Source organism: Xiphophorus couchianus, chromosome 11 (genome assembly GCF_001444195.1).
Source record: "Xiphophorus couchianus chromosome 11, X_couchianus-1.0, whole genome shotgun sequence".
In the NCBI taxonomy this organism is placed as follows: Eukaryota; Metazoa; Chordata; class Actinopteri; order Cyprinodontiformes; family Poeciliidae; genus Xiphophorus; species Xiphophorus couchianus.
Window position 1 is genome coordinate 28723986 of NC_040238.1, and position 17418 is coordinate 28741403.

At 36.2% G+C, this 17418-nt stretch overlaps 1 protein-coding gene across 1 annotated transcript; it reads right to left on the reverse strand.

Moving 5' to 3' along the window:
* Window positions 1–5192: 5192 nt before the first annotated feature.
* On the reverse strand, window positions 5193–16394 carry ufm1 (ubiquitin-fold modifier 1). Its single transcript, XM_028031951.1, has 6 exons — window positions 16281–16394; window positions 16122–16178; window positions 14241–14298; window positions 12368–12407; window positions 11341–11373; window positions 5193–6863 (listed from the first exon to the last, which is right to left on the reverse strand). Coding segments are annotated over exons 1-6 (264 nt in total). The 5' UTR covers window positions 16283–16394; the 3' UTR covers window positions 5193–6789.
* Between the last annotated feature and the right edge of the window lie 1024 nt (window positions 16395–17418).

The window sequence follows — 17418 nt, forward strand, 5'->3', positions numbered from 1 at the left end:
TGTTTTGCATCTTTATCATGTTTTCTCTTCAGCAGTGGAGTCTTGTGAAGTGAGTGTCCATACAGGCTGTGATTGTTCAGTATATTACTTATTTTATTTGAAGCCAGTGCAACTGTTAATCACATGATTCACAGAAATTTTAGTGAAAAACCACTAAGGTTCTAAAGTGAAGAACCTTAGTGAAGAATGATGTGTTAATGAGCCTTTCCTTCCCCAGCTTCTCATGCATTTGCCATGTCACATCTGTTCCACATTCTGTTCATTTGGTTTCCCAATCCAGCAGTCGTCTTCAACATCTTAACTCCCTTTTAGTCAGTCTATGCTAGATTCATCTGCTCTGCAATTGTTGTTTCTCCATATTACTGTCTGGAAGTTTTATTTCCTTATTTCAAATTATTATTATTAGTTAGACACTGTTTTAATGATCGTCCCTACCTCTTGTCTGTGTTTTGGCCCTTTAAGACTTTAACCATTACACACAACTATGACACTTTATGATTTCATGATGTGTTTAATTTTGTGCTTGTTATTATTTGAAATTTGTTTAAAATAATGCATCTTTGCCAGTTTGTTTTATATTTTGTTGTGTTTTTACTTATAAAGTGTAAAGTGAAATACTGAGTCTGTTTTCTGTCTGTGCGTTTTCTAAAAACGGACTCCTCGTCGTTCTAAAAGATGAGGAGTTCTTTCAGCACTTCTCGTCATTCCTCTCAAACTTCTCTATCTTTGTTGTCTCACAGAACTTGTCTTTTCTGGAAGAAAACACATGAAAGCAACAACTTGACTTGTACAACCATTGTACAACCATATTTCCCTATAGCTTGAAATGACATTTCCCTGGATCAGTTGAAAATCTAATAGGAATCATCAGTCTAACACTTCCTTCTAATTCCAGTTTTTACCTACACACACTTTACACAAAGCTTTACATCTGGTCTATCTTTTTTCTCAGATTATAGTTGTGGAAATTCACACATTTAGACCATGCATGTTTGTAAGGGAACTCTTTCATCTGAACTAAAATTTCAGTACTGCCAGTACTCTGTAATCATCAACACAATGACCATGTAAGTTTACACAAAGCCCCTTCCTGGGTACTGTTTACCATTGGGTGAAACTGCTAGTTTCTTCCTGTGTCTCACATACTCCAAAATTGTAACAGATAACAGATAACAGTTAGTCTGTGGATCTTTGCCTTTCATTCACAGGAACAAATACATGAATACCAATCTGAGGAGGATTGGGTAAATACCAGTTTGAACTGTGGGAACTTTGTGAGAAAAACTGTTCAGACCTAAATGCCCTAAAAAATGAGAGAATAGGCAGAATTTTAATCACCACCTTGTACTGTTGTGCCTGGTCTTTCTTCCTTCTGCAAAGTGTGCTGCTTCCCATGATGTCATTCAGTCTAAATCCTTAAATGTAATGATGTGCAAGAAACTTTTCTTTCCTCCTTTGTTTTGTCTGTTGTGTTTTGGTTGTGTTTTTGTTTAATAGGATTCACAAAGGTGATCAGCCTAATGAGGAGAGAGCCTGCATCAATCAGACAAAGCACTCAGCCCTGCAGGCAGTGGCAGGTTGCAACCCTTAATGTCAGATCTTCCTCTCTATTGTCTGTCTGTGCTTCTGCAGCATTTTCATATCTCTCTTGTCATTTCATCAAAACAGGAGACAAAAGCAATTAAAAAACAGCACCCCTATTAAAAACAATTTCAAAAACAATTTTTAAGTGCAAATATACATATAATACAAGATCTTCAATCTTATGAAACATTTTGGTATTACACAATTCACATTACTAGTGGATTTCAATAAAATAAAGTTTGAATTAAATGGCTTGTTGACATATATGTGGTTTTGCTTCACATTGAAATGACCAGGTGAAGAATTGATGTGATTATGTTATTTTATTTTCTACTGCTCTCTGGTGGTGAAGAAGTGGTGGAGCATTTGATGGGAGAGATTTAAGACAGATCTGAATTATTTGTACATTATTATTATTATAATGTACATTGTAATATTGTGGCTCTGAGTTGTTTTCATAATCCTTTCTATGTTTTATTTTTTACTTTAAATAGTATTTCATGCCTTTCTTTCAACAATGGCTTTCTTTGTACCACTCTTCTCTAATGCTAGATTTGAGAAGTACTAAGAGTGGCCATATTGACAGATTGTTTCACCTGAGCTGCAGATCCTGGCAGTTCCACCAGAGTCATCACCGATCCCTTGGCTGCATATCTGATTAATGCTTTGCTCACTCTAGCGGTCCGTTTAAGAGGACAGTCATGTCCTGGTAGATTTGCATTTATGTCATACACTTCTCATTTTGAGATGATGGACGGAACAAAGTTCTGTGAGGGGTTTTCAGCGTGGGATACTGTTCATGACCTAACCCTACTTTAAATCACTTCACACCTTTATCCCGAAATACAACTCCAGCCCATAAGCTATCTTCTATGGAGAAAAAAAACAACAGAGAAAACAAAAAAATTAACAGTTGAAATAACAGCAAATAATGTAAATTGAAGAGTAGTAGAAGAAGAAAGTTAGAAAAAGGGATCAGTTTGTCCTATGGCAGCATAACTATAAAGATAATCCAGTCTAAGTTTTATCATAATACTTTGAAGTTTGTTATCATATGATGAAATGAGAAAAAAGTTTAAGCAGTGTAACAACAAACCCTACATCCACTGCATAAACTCTTTTGTAGGCACATTGCTCACATAGTCTTAATGAATCCTGATAAAATTAGTTTAGAACAAAATTTTGGTTAAGTTGTAGATTTGATGGATCTGTATGCAGTGCACAGAGAGAAAATGCATTGAAGCCTAAAGAATTCATGCGCCTGGCAAATTATGATTTATATATTTTGAAAACAACACCCTCAAGAGAAATCAACAAGCCTTCCCTAAACTTATTTCCCCAGCAGGATTGTTCGGGTTGTCCTTGGCTGTTTTGGTGGGTTAATGTTGCACTCAGCAGGCCGATGCTTCTTCTGTGATGATAGAAAAGCAATCCCATGAGATCGACACCAACTTTAGGAAACTGCCAAAAGACTCGCCACATATCACCCTGTTAGGGTAGTTTTTTTCAGTGAGAATAAGATGATGAACAGAAGATTCATTAAGTGTCAGTGTCACTGTCAGTGCTTCATCTCCACTGGAGTATTTGTGGAGTTCTAAATGACATCTCCACACTACAAAGTCACACTCTTACAGCATGCTGTTACCAAGCCTAAACAAGCTCCTGCTGTGAAAAGTAAATCAGATGAAACTTTGCTCTTTCGGTTTTTATGTTTTTACCATACACATCAGCTGAGCCGGAAGCTGGTTGTCCTTAAAATGCACCCTCCTCTTGATTTAAAAATATCCCCACAAACCTTAACTCACATGGGCTCAAAGTTGGTGCAAAAAAAATGCAAAAACAGGAGAAGACTAGATGGGTTTTCCTGCAGGCCTGATTTAACAGATTGAGCTAAAACATGTAATTTGAAGAGGAAAGACAGAAAAAAAATACAGCATGGCAGTGCTTTTGATATTGTATGAGGAAAAGAAGAAAAATGGGGATCAGGAATCAAGCAGCCAGAACTGGACTGCTGAATTTGTCCTTGAGAGAAAATCAGTCAGAAACAGCTTTTAAGTTCTGCTATCAGCCAGCTCTGAGAGCAGGTTAGGCATCCTTCATGGTCTGAGAGCTGGAGCAGCCTAAACATAGTGCTCTCTCACAGAATGCATTCGATTAGACTCCATATACTACATTAATGTACAGACATGTCAGGTAAATCCTATTTTAGAGGCATTGACAAAAAAAACCCAACATGCTTAAAGCAATTAATCACATATCTAGCACCTTTTATTACATACAATTAGCATCAAAGTCATAATTTTTTGGCTTTTAATCATTTATTTTTAAGTGATTGTTAAAGAGAAATCACAGTTTTATTCATCCATCATCATGTTTCTGGCACAACACTGACTGATATTTTGCCAAATGTCTTGGTAGAACTTGGTAGACTTCATTTAAATTGGTTGCTTGTTTGCCATGGACCTGACACGTAAAAAAAAAAAAAATCCTGGAATGGCTTTTGGGAAGGACATTCCAGAAACTTACTGCATTATAAAATAAGTTTAATGTGGGTTTGGCATCATTTTTCTGTCAAACCATTAATAAAACACTTCTTAGTTTTGTTATTGGCTTTCTGTTTTGATGTGAAGTTGAAGGCTTCTCCTTTTGACAGAAGTCCTACATCTTCCTAAGTCTATTCTATACAGGGTTCTGCAGTTTGAGGACCATACATGGATTCTGCTATGCATTCTAGTTTCTGCAGTCATAAAACTCAGTCCTTGTCTCCTCTGTTAATAAATCTTTTCACCAGAAGGCACTCAGCTTGTCCATATGGGAAGCTGCCATTTTTGATCAAGCTATAAGATGTACTTTTTGGATTAGGCACTTTTGCCCATCCTCTGTAAAACTCAGACAGTAAGATTGTCTCCTGTGATGCAAGAGTAACAAAGAGATCATCTTAGAAGTTGAAGAAAGCAGATTCTATTAATATTCACTGTGTTAATTGAGCTTTCCCAGGTGAAAATACAATAAATGCTGCAAACCACATTAAAGCTGAAAAGAAAAAATAAGCTGAAAAGAAAAAACAACAAGCTGCACACAACCTCAGTCTCTAAAGAGAAGTTAATAAACTTTTATTGTTTTGTTAAAAGAAAGTTCTGGAGCCTTCTCTGATCCCTCGCATTGTATTCCTACTGTTCCTATACTGAATTTATGACAGAAGGGGGCAGAATAAGGTCAATAGTAATATTAAAAGCTCTGATGAGAGAAACTCAGTGTTTTTTATAACAAGATGAGTGATAAGATCTGGCTGTCTGCATGCAAAAACCTTCAGTCATTTATTATTTTGCAATATTACATCGTTTCTGTGAGAGTGAACAGCAAATTAATCACCAGTGCTGTCAGAAGAAGTCTGTTTCCACAAACTGATCTTTCTTTTTCTGACTTGCTGACCTGTGGCTAAAGCAGAGATTTTATCATAGAGGTCAAGAAATATCTTCAGATCTCATTTAAAATTGGCTTCCTATATTGAGAGGCCAAAGTGCACACTCAAGAGTGCATGCTGACATTTATAAAGCAGTGGGGACAAAAAAGAACAAAGAGCACAAAAAGATCTGTGGGAAGAGCCATTTGATGGAAAGTGGGCTTTATTTTCTAAATCATTGCAATCAATCCATCCTGCCCTGATCCACATGTCAGTGCCCTGTCCTGTTTGGCATTTTCAGACAGAATACATCTTTTTTGTCAACCCATACAACCACGCCAATGTATGCATTAGACAAAAATAAAAGCCTATTTTGCAAATATCTAGAGTACTAAGGAGTCTGTAACAAGAAGTCAATTTTAGGCTCCTAAACAGTAGCCCTGAAATAGATAACATCTGCTGCACCCAGGACACACTGTGGCTTTTTGCCATTTCATAAGTAGATTTCTGATGAATTTGCCCTGCAGTGACTTTGATTAAAATAAATTAGAAAATCCATTTGCAATGGCCCTCCTGCTCCTCCCTCCCATCTGAGTCTGCATCCTAATGGCTATAGAGAAAGGCAACATTGAGTTTTCTGTACTATTCTCTGCAGCTTGTTTTTAACTTGGTGTGTCTGTCCAATTTTAATGGGCTAAAGAATAGCATATTATTGAAAAACATTATTTAGACGCGTGCCTGTGACAGACAGGAGAGTGTCTGGGTGAACTGGGAAATCTGGGCGATTAAGAGCAGGATAAATCAGGAAAAGAAAATGAGGGTTTCATGCAGAGATGATCAACAGCTTTTTTTCTAGTGCAGCAATTTGAAAGAGTTACTCTGTTTCTTTATTACTACATAAATTTTTATGCATTTAATGTCTTCATGCATTTAATGAAAAATGTTATGGATAGTGATACCGTTTCATGGTGTCTGCATACTAATCACAGCTTTTTAAATGCAAATCCTATTTCCTCAGCACCTCCTGATCAAATCATAATAAATCCAACTTAAATTTGCATATTAAAATAATCCTGGTGGGCTGTCAGTAATTATCTCCATTTAATGTGTGAAGATCCAGAATGCATATCCTTGAAATTCAACAACCAGCCTAAGCACAGCCTGATGGTTAAAACTGGAGGAAGAGGGCAGCAGAGAGCTACGTGTTTGCAGAATTCAATTTTATAGTTTTATTTGCTCATAAGATGTTTCCACCGCATCCACAGCACAAGTTCAGAACACATCAGTAATGCACGTTGTAGGGATAGGAGCTTTACAGAAAGAAATAATGTGAGCAGTCTAATTATCTTCATCAGCAAAGTAACAAGATTCCTTAAAATAATCTGATTACATTTATTTTAAAAAAAAAAAATTAAAAAAATCACTTGTTATGCTGCCATATTTACAATGCAGGTTAAACTAAAGTAAACAATAAAAAAAAAAAGATGTTCTGTTTATGTATCGATTGATTGTTGGACATGTGAAATAATACAAAAGTTACTCTAAATCTGCCTTGCTTAGAATTATTACTCAGCACTTCAGGTAATTTCTCTAGTCGTTACTCTAAACCTTAGCTCCTGCTTGATAACATCTCAACTCTTGTGTGTCACCAGTAACTTTAAATATGCATATTCTCATGTGAGTCACTGTCAGTCATGTGGGCTCAAAAAATAAATATGAAACATGCTGCGGTGTTTCCTGGGTCGTAAGTGTGTTTCTCTGGTGTGAGTCATTATGCCATCGACAGGGAAATGCTGCATAAGTCAGTCTCCTTGTCCTCCCACTCTGTCTCTGGGAATGATGCGAAGCTCCGAGCCGTGCTTTAGAAATACGTTCCCTGCAACAGAGGACGGAGAGCTGTGAGGGTCACAGTTCATGTTGGGGATGAAAAGGGTCACTGAAGCTAATAGGAACAAACCCACTCACCAGCAGCAAGCATTTTTTAAAACTCCGTCTCTCTTGGGATACGATTTAATACCGAAATATTAAGCACAAAATCCAAACTACTTGAGAATTATGGGTATGTATACAAAGACATATACAAGTTGGGTTTAGACATTTTAGTTGGATTCAAAAGTTTCAACATAATAAGACACAGGGCCTGTAAAAAGTATTCATAATTTACTTTCATGTGATAAAATAGAGTTCATTTGTGTGAAGTGGAAACATTTTTTGAATAAAAATGCATGATGTACACAAGCATTCATTCTCCGTTCAGTCAGTGGTTTTTAGGAGATAACATTCACTGCAAATCTTTTGGGGTATGCACATTTAAGAACAAGATTTTAGATCATTATTCTATGCAAAATAGCTCAAGTTCAGTCAGACTTTATTGGAGGGAAAGAAATTTTGAAAGAAATTCACAGCTTGATTTAGGTCTGGATGATCAATGGATCATTTCAACACATAGATATGATTCAGCCTAAACCATTCCATTACAACTCCACGTGCATGTTTAGTTGCTATCCTACTTGAAGGTAAACCTCCAGTCAACTCTCAGGTTTTTTTTTTTTTTCAGAATTACCCCAGCTTTTTTGACCTTGCTGACAAACAAAGCAGCGCCCCTGCATGACGCTGCCACCACAATGTTTCACTTCATTTCAGATCGTCTTTTATAGCATTGACTTACAACAAATGTTATGTTAAAACACATAAAATGTAATTTAAACACATAAGTAGGCAGTCAATTTAATCCAATCACAAAAACAAATTCAAAGTCAGCTATATAAAATCCAACTGGATCCTTGTTATGAGGCAATCTATTGAGTACAGTTTGTTACTCAAATAGGTGAAGAGGTTTATTATCAACAAAATCTGTGTGAACACTGGGTCTAACTCTTCAGCTGTTCCTAATTCTGGGCATATATGTGGCAACAGGAAAGAGGAGAACTTCCTTCTAATGGGAAGAATCTTGCAGCTGAACCTGACTCAGAGTGAGCAGCCATCTGGCAGCAACAACTGGGGCTTTAAAACAGACCCCACACACAAAGCACAGAAGCAGTAGCTCAGGAGTACTTTCCATGTTAAGAAAAGTTTAGTTGGTGGCTACAGTAGCTCATTTGAGTACCTCATCTAGGAGAAAAGCACCACTAAACAAATAAACCGAGACATCTGAGTAATTGTAGAGATGGTAGGCCAAACATGGTAATTTAAATGTTGGTCTCATCTGACCAGAGCCCATTCTGTCCCATGTTTGCTGGATTCTCCACATGTAGGAAGCTTTCTTCTTCTCTGTATTTTATAAAGGTCAGGTCGACAGAATCTCCCACCTGCCTTGTGGATCCCTACAGCTGTCGTCATGAGCCTCCTGCCTAAACTTTTCCACAACATCATCCCAACCTGTCTGATGTGTTCCTTAGTCTCTACGGTGCTGTTTGTTCACTAATGTGCATTTAAAAGGACATTCTGTTCTTCTAAAAAAAAACATCAGTGAGCAAAAAGCAAAAATGTTCTCTTAAAAGAACATGCTGTTCTTTTAAGAGAACATTAGTGAACAAACACTGAAGCCTTCACAGAACAGCTGGATTTATACTGAAACTAAATGACACACATGGAGTCTATTTACTTATGAAGTTCTGAAGGCATTTGTTTGAACTGGGTATTATCAAGAGATGTCACATTAAAGATGGAAGCTGGATAAATATAAATGCCTCACTTTAAAATTAGATTTGTGTACATTTTTTAAAAATCCCTGTGCATAAATTTCCCTTTACTTTCCAATCTTGAACAACACTCTGTTGGTCTTCACATAAAATCCAATTAAAATGCATTAAAGTTGATTGTAAACTGATGAAATATGAACAAGTTTGAGGGATTTCGCCAAGTACTGTACACCACAAATTACAACATTGATTTCTATTTTTTTTTATTTTACAAGACAATATTAAAACTACAAATGGCATAATTTAATTTATTAATATCCTCATTAAAACAGGGGAAATGCAGAGATTTAGCATGGTCAGAGTACCCACGTGGTCCAGCCCTAATGTTCTGAGACGTTCTGTTATGCCTCAGTGAAGCAGCCTAGTGCAGCTATGCCAGGCTGATATGAGAGAAGTGTGTGAGAAACCGAGACTAAAATTACATTCGATCAATTTCAGCTGTGTACTCAGTTGTGTGAACGTCAAGAAAAGCGGCTGCAGTGGGTGAAAAAAAGTCAACGTGACAAAGGTGTCTGAACCGAGGCTATTTTTGGCCGCACACAAAGCAGTGTAGTGTAGACAAAAAAAAGCTGTTGTGAAAGCCCAACACAACATACCTCTATTTTTTTGTTCCTATCAGAACAGACTCCACTTTGCCTCAGGTTGAAGCAGGCATTATCTCACCCTGCATTATGCAGAAAATCCAGTCATCTGTAACTACTGTTTGATGAGGTTGATGACTTGAATAAAGAGAAAGTTGAACCTCCGGGAAACACCAAGGAGGCTGAGACGTAGAGCACATGATTCAGTTGGGGATAACAATAATATAAGAAGCTGGAGTAACTTTAACCCAAACTGACTGTTACCTCCACTCCTCTTGCAGAGAGGCATCAATGTAAGTTACATTTAAATTCTGAGTAGGTGTGCCTTTTCTTTATACTCATGAGTCGTTGTACATAACCTCCTACATTTTAGAGCAAGAACTGCAAGTAACGCTCACATAAAGGTCTTATCTTTTAAGCACGCATAATTTAAAAGGCTTAAGCTTATTTTACTGAATTCTGAGATAATATGCATCACTTTTATTAGACTTTTTAAATGGTTTGGGATGTGAAATTAACTACATGCTGCTGTTTCAAAAGAAGAGCCTAAAGCAACCTCTTCGTGATGAACCATATTTTCAGTGGAAGACATATTGAGACTGGAGTAAGCCACTATCTGTAAAGCTGTTAGATGAAAGACTGAGGTCTCCCATTGTATTGATGGATCTCTGGGGGGAATATGTCACCTTCAGAGCAGCAAGGCAGCATACATACGGTATAACAGATTTTTGACTTGTGTCTTTATGAACTTTGATTCTTAGATTTGAAATTCAACATTTTTGCCTTTAGAAATATTCTCTGACAGAGTTTGGTGCAAAGCAGTGAGATGTAAGCAAATATCAGAGTGGGTCTCAATGAATACATTCTGACTGTGTGTGTACTCAATGATCCTGAAAGGCAAACGCCGATGCATGTTTTGTGTGACTCACAGGCAGGAACTTGTCAACAACACTTTTGCGACACGAGAGTATTTTAAAATGGATCTGCACAGTACTTATCAGCAGCAAGTATAACTACAGCCCACAGTATTAGAAGGTTCTCCTCTGCTTGTAGACAAAAACAAAAAAAAGAAATGTATGATAAAATGTCATTCTGGCCTTCGGTCAACAAACCCGCCCCAAAAAAGGACAAAAAAAACAAAAGAAAAACTATGCATACATTTTCCACCGTTTCAAATTATACACTACTTAATAATGATCATTACATGCAATTGCAAAGAAATATATTAAAGTTTGTGGTCATAACATGAGAAAAGAATAATTTTATCTGTTAAATGTGATGTGTATAGCTTTGCCAGGAACTCAAATCTAATTGCAACACTTGTCAATGTGGGTAGCTTCTATTTCAGTTTCAAATTACTCAGATCAGCAATACAAAAAATACATAAATAAAAAACATCCTTCGTGATGCATCTCAAACTGAGATCACATCTTTGCTTTCATTATGATTTAACAAAAGCAAATTTTATTTATTTCCCCAGGTATAAATTTGAAAATCTAGTTATAACAAATGAAAGCTAAAAGGAACAAAAAAAGATTTTCATTGTCAAATACAGCATTTTCAACTAAAATATAAGCTTTATACTTTTAGTCAAAAACATGAGAACAGAAATTTGGTTAATTTGTCTTTTTTACTACTCAACATAAAAAATATATAAAAGTAGCAGCAGTGAGAATCTCTCTGTAATAAAACCTTCTATAAAACTAGCTTGGAAGGATTTCAGACTAATTAACAATGGAACCTTAAGGAAACCTTTGATAAGTATTTTATTTTTTGTTTCTTTTTGTGACCATACCAAGTGTATCACAATTTTTTTTTCAACTCTTAATTCAAGTCTTTGTGAAAAATAAACCTCTAAAAACTTCCTAACCATCATTAGGAATTGGAAAAAAAATATTCAAAGAAACCCCCAGAACTGATCGGGCTTCCATAAACAACAATCATGGCTAAAAGGAAAAGCTCAAAATTCCAAATAGGATTTTTGTTAACGGGACAAATACAAATATTTAAATGTGCTATTTGTTTTAATGAGCAGAGAAAACAAAAGAAGAAAAACATCATCATAGCTCACCTGCAGTCTGGGCAGGGTTGATTCCTATTCCATCTGGAAAGAAACACATAATGTGAGCAATGACAGTTGTCATGCAAATAAGCTGCAACAGAATGACAAAGTGACTCACCAACAGGCAATTCTATATTGACTAATAAAGAACAAAACATCCATTCTGGTCAAAGTAAATCTGATGCTGGATACATCAGTCATATTGAAGCCATTTAAATGCAAATTTCATCTTATTGCTGTTTGGAAAGACAAAATAGCCAGATATGCACCAATTTCATATTGTCATTTAGATTTCTGATGAGAAAATCCTAATTAAGGCTGCACCCAATTATCCTCTACAAAATATACCGACAATAAACATTTCCCACCCAATATTGGTTTCAATTAAATATGGAAGACGACATTTCCTACAGATACATTTTCTGTTTTAAATTCAAACATTGCCCTCTAAAAAAGCAAGGTGATTCACTGAACATCTACAAACAGGGTGATCCTGTTCAGTAGGATTTGTAATTTTCAAAAAGTTTAAATTAAATAGATATGGATCAACAGAGATTTTCACAGATGGAAAAAGGAATCAACAGGTTAAGCTTTCTGACCTAATTTTCTAATTATTCCTAACACTGTTGAAACATATTAATCAATTATACGAATATAATCTGTGACAATTATTTAGATTTTTCTATGTACACAGACACATACATATATAAACATAATAATTTTTTATTGCTTTTTGCGTACAACATAGTACAAATGTTACTACCATACTGTACTGTCGAGTTTTCAATTTGCCTAATAGTTAAGTATTAGAACTTAACTTCCATATTTAAAAGTTACATGACCATTTGCTGAACCACAGTTAAATGGTTCAGCAAATTATATTGTTTAAATATTATTTAAACAAAACTAATATTCCATAATATCTAGTAGTAACAGTTTACTTTATGGGGAGCATATTAAGAGTTCAGGACTGTGTATTAAACAGGCTCAGATGCATGTAAAATAGGGTGAAAGACTTTTCTCCCTTCAACCTTACCATTTGTTATAATGGCACTGGTTGCTGATGGCACTTTGAACTGTAAAAAGGGGAAAAAAGATTCATGTAATCACACCATTCTGAGCAGTGAAATTCTCAACAGAAGACTTTTTCAATATGTCAGCAGCAGAAAATTGTAATTGCTAAGCAATTTGAAACGTGCAAAAAAATAGATTACTTGACCTAAAGCATACGAAAAACACACATTTGGGAAAAAAAGAAAAACTTCTGCGCACTGAGACTCTCAGTCAGGAACATTTTGGGAAAAAAAACATGCTGTTGCAATGTCCCAACAAGCAAAGTTTGTGAAACATGCAAAAAGAAAATGTGTTTTCAGAAATTCTTTGTACTTGTCAATGACAAAAACTGCGCTAACACACTTGGTGTGAGAAGCTGAAGGGGGGAAAAAAAGCCAGGCTTGATTTCTGGGAGAAAAATCAGCCAGCCTGGTCACACTAAAGGCCATACTTCAGTGCTCAGCGGAAAGAGGATGAGAGCTGGTGGGATTTGCAGAGGGGAGGTGGGAAGGAGCAGTCTGGCACCAGAAAGATAAGGTTGGGTAAGAACTGTCCACAGCGCAATTGCCAGGTAATAGAAAGGAGAGTAAATGTGAAATATAGGTAAGGTCAAGGTCAGCTATTTAGTCTTTGTTTGAGTTCGCTAGAGTCACTATAAATGAAAATGTCAAATCTACAACCATTATTGTGATTTAATATCTGTCTAAATCAATGTTTCAGGAAGAGTTTTACCAAGAGACACAACATCTAAATGAGCACAACTGAAATTGTGAGACAAATTCTGGGAAAACCCTTTGACAGAATAAAAGTGATGAAAACAATTCAAAACCTTTTTTTTTTTTATCCCATCACTGTCCCTCTCTGGGGCTGTGTGTGTTGTGTGTAAAGAAAACATCCATGGCAAAAACAAAACTCCATCAGTATGCTGGTTCATAACTGCACTAAATTAACACCCTGCCAGCACCCTGGAAAAACAATCAGTACAAACACTTGTAACTTAATCTCTCTCTGGGCCTTAGGACTCTTGTCGGTTTATACAAACACAACATGGAAGAATATACGTGATTTCTTTTTTCCAAGATCTGGATTGTTTAAAGCTGACTCAAGATAAACAGATCCATCATTCAGTCACCTACTAAGTACTTAATGGTTAATCTTTTCAAAACAGTTTCCAGCAACATCAACATCATAGATTTGTTTATTTGATTTTTGTTTTTAGGTATGCAGAACTACGTCAACTAGATCCCCACCCCCACCTCCCACCCCCTGCTCTCTGTTCTTCCCAAAAACAGCAAAATGACAATATTCTCCTTATACCTAGTGCTGCCAAATGAAGTCATCTAGAGAAACTTTCCTACAACTTTTAGATGGATCTTTGCTCCGAAACATCTGAATCAAATAAATTCATGCACCACCTCTGGTGGATGTCATCCAGAGGTGGTGGATGACTTCTACATGAGGTCATCCACCAGGATTTTCTCATCATGACCATCAATGAAGACTCATTGCTAGTCATTGCCTAGCAATGAGTCATTTATTTGATTGAGAGGAGGGACACAATGACAAGTTAAATGTTAGTAGCTGTAGGACTGGCCTGGGAACCCATGGCTTTAGACCCTAATTGTAGTCATGTTAAATCATTCCAGGTATGTCATTTTGGACACGGTTGCCATCACCCAAATACAAGAAGGCAAAGGCAGGTGTCCAGGTGTTGTACATCAGTGTTTAAACTCAAACATTTTGTGATAATTTTATTATAATGCATCGTTTGTTAAAGATCCAAAGATTTAAGAGACTTTCTTTTAAGTTCAGAACCCTGCTGGTAAGCAAATATTTCAGACAAAATGCAAGCTTACCTCTTCAGCTGCAAACTTTAAAACCGCTGTGAAAGGTGTGCTATCAGGGACACTTAATCTGAAAGGAATAAAACAAAGCAAAGGAAAAAAAATTAACAAAACTTTGATGCTTTTTATCTAAAAGTAGCAGCTGTCAGAGAACTCCTGAGGATGCAGCAGAACAAACACACAGACATTTTAAAGTTTGTTTGAGTCAAATTGAGATAGCCAAGTGAGATAATATAAAGAGAGCAGACATCATGTTGGACAAAATCAATTAGCATTCAGTGCAGCAGGAAGAAGCAGAGAGCAGAGTGAAGCACCTACTAAGGCAGCACTTTGAGGAAAATATGGACAAGTCAGTTAATAAAGGCTAATAATGCTTAAACAGAGGATAACCTTTGAAAATCTCATGCTTAGTTCTTTTATAGACTTAATTTGCTATTTCATTAACATATTCTCTTTATCTATGCAAACACCTAAAGTCAGACCTCATCTGGCTGTTAAATAGCTTCCTTTCAAAATTCAGAATGCTCTGCTTGGCCCAATTATCTTACCACTTACAACTTACTGTTCTCCACTTGGAGCCATTTTTGAAAGCTAAGCAGAGGTTAATGTGCAAAAGCAGGTTGAGGAATTATTTAGTCTGACTTAATGCTGTTTCTACATTGACCTATCATAAACAAGCAACTATGCACTCCTCTATATGAATAACTTTGACCTGTAAGGATGCAGCAAGAAATGTTGCAACAGAAAAAACTACATCATATGAGCTCTGAGGCAGGGTGTGGGAAACACAGTTTGGGGTTTAGTTGAATTAGGGAGAGGAAGGCTGTTAATTATTTGTAAAGTTTGTGTCATGTCAAACAAAGCTTACAGATTACACAAGTTATCCTGAACCGATATACAAATCCAGCACATGAGCATTTTTAAACGTCTGAGTAGAGGAGAAACTGAAAACTGATGTGAAGTTACATTTCTGGTGTCAAGCAACTGACAGAAACCTTCAAACTTTCAAGAGGAGTGATGAAATGGTTGGTTACAGTGAAGCTAAAGTTTTTAGCATCACTGTATCCAACAAGTTTCCTGTAAACAAAATTATATATTACACAAACTTGTATGGGGGGAAAAAAGTGCTTATACAATTTTCAAGTGGCTGGTGCCCACTTGCACTTTAATTTTCCTCCCCGGTCTTATTTTATTAACGATGAAATATATTTAGCCACAACATCTAAGCACATTTGTGTCTAGATTAGATTAGGGGCAATATAAGTTTCGATAAGTTAAACCAAACGCTTAGGATCTTTAAAAAACTAATTTAATTTGTGATGTTAAAATGTACTTAAGCAATTCACCTACATCTGGGTCTTATTGCCCACATCTATCATGTGGTTTGTAGTTTCTTATTTGAGCTAAAAATTAAAGACCAAACAAACATCACTGCCATGCTTCCAAATTAAAGAAAAGGTGTACAAAATCTAACCATATCGAAGACACAAAGCTTAAATTTAGGATTATTAAATATAAAACCTAACAATAATTTTCGTAAAATACCAAGTTATAAGATATCAATATAGAATTGTCTGTAAAACCTTTTTGACAAACCTTCAGAAAACTACTCTCACTATTAGTCAAGTCAAAGGATTACCAAAAAAAAAAAATCCAACGCTTGGAAGCAAACTAAAAGAAGCGACTACTCCTGATATAACTTTCTTATAAGTGTTTCTTTCTTTTGATGGCTGTACTCAACAGCTGTCACGCCATTTCGTAAACTACCCTATTGACAAGATAGTATTGCTTCCACTGCAGACTGTAACTCCAAATTATTTAGAGCAAAGAGGCTGCGGGGAAGAAATCACAATTAAACCACAGCTGTGAGTGCTGAGCTGTCAGAGAACTCACACTTTGTATGGCAGCCGGGGGTCCGACGTCAGGGTGATTTTAAACGTTACTTTGGACCTAATAAGAAGAATGAGAAGAGCGCTATTAACTATTCGGACCGGACACTGACAACAATCTCTGTTCTCTGAAAATATCAAACAAGAAAGAGATTATACTCACATCTTTTAGGTGAGGCGGCTCCGTTGCAGTCTATTTATTCAGACCCGGAAGTCAGAAGGACCCGTACGTACACGTCATCAATGTGACACTGATACATATTTAGTGTTGTTTTCTGGAGTCACCAAGGTAAAAATATGTTTCTGCCATTATAATATTTTACTGAAAATCACTTAAAATTATAATCAAATTTAAAGGTATTTTTCTCCCCTCTAACTGACAGGCATTTACAGCAGAATACTAACTTTTACCGTAAAAAACAACAACAGTGCGCAGACAATTATTACGTGCTGAACTTCATGTTTTCATTTTTTCCGATCTCTTATTTTGGGAGAAAACATTACCATGTTATTTTGTGTTGCTGAAAAAAATTATAATAATTGCAGATCAGAACCTCAGACTGCAAGTCAAATGTAAAAATACCCTTGGAACTGTTGCACACCTTCATATCATCATGAAACATGTTAATGTTTTACCCTTTAGCGCTCATTTAAACTCAGATAAAGCGCAACTACTCAGGCACAACCTTTGGGATTTCAGCAGTGAGGCATTGCTAGAAAAAAAAGAGTAAACCAAATAAAAAGATGTTGACTGGAAAAAGAACAAAATTGACAATGTTTTCTGTAACACATGGACCCATGTAGTTTGACATTTTTATAGTACTAACAGTATACACACTGTAAAGAGTAACAACAGTGTGCAGACAGAGAAACTATTATAGACATTGACATATTTAAACAAGAAAAGGACAGAAATAGATGCAGTGGTAATAAAGCAGTCACACTGAAGCTACTGGTTTGATCTTGCTCTTTTTGATCGTAAAAGAAAACCACATCATAAGAAGTCCATTCTGCACAGAAATACACTTTTTTTCCTCCATGCAATGTCCTAATCTACAATTCTGGCAGAAGAAATGCTTGCTTTTAAGGTTGTGACAATTTGTTCATCATCTGGTTTAGGACAGACTGAGGATTTGTTCAAAGTGGAGAGACGGAGCTTTGAGTACATTGTTCAGCAAGCACAGAAAAAGCTCATTAACATATCCAAAGCAAGTCCTGTGGGGACAGAGACAAAATGCCAATGCCAATTATACTTCCAACATAACACTGTCATCACTGTTAATAGTCCTGCCTATGTTTGT

What these genes read in the sequence shown, in the direction of transcription:
- ufm1 (XM_028031951.1), bottom strand. An exon ending in CCCCGGCTGCCATACAAAGT is followed by an intron (nt 14,299 to 16,121) that starts GTGAGTTCTCTG and finishes TATTCCTTTCAG; the next exon opens with ATTAAGTGTCCCTGATAGCA. An exon ending in TAAAGTTTGCAGCTGAAGAG is followed by an intron (nt 12,408 to 14,240) that starts GTAAGCTTGCAT and finishes CCCTTTTTACAG; the next exon opens with TTCAAAGTGCCATCAGCAAC.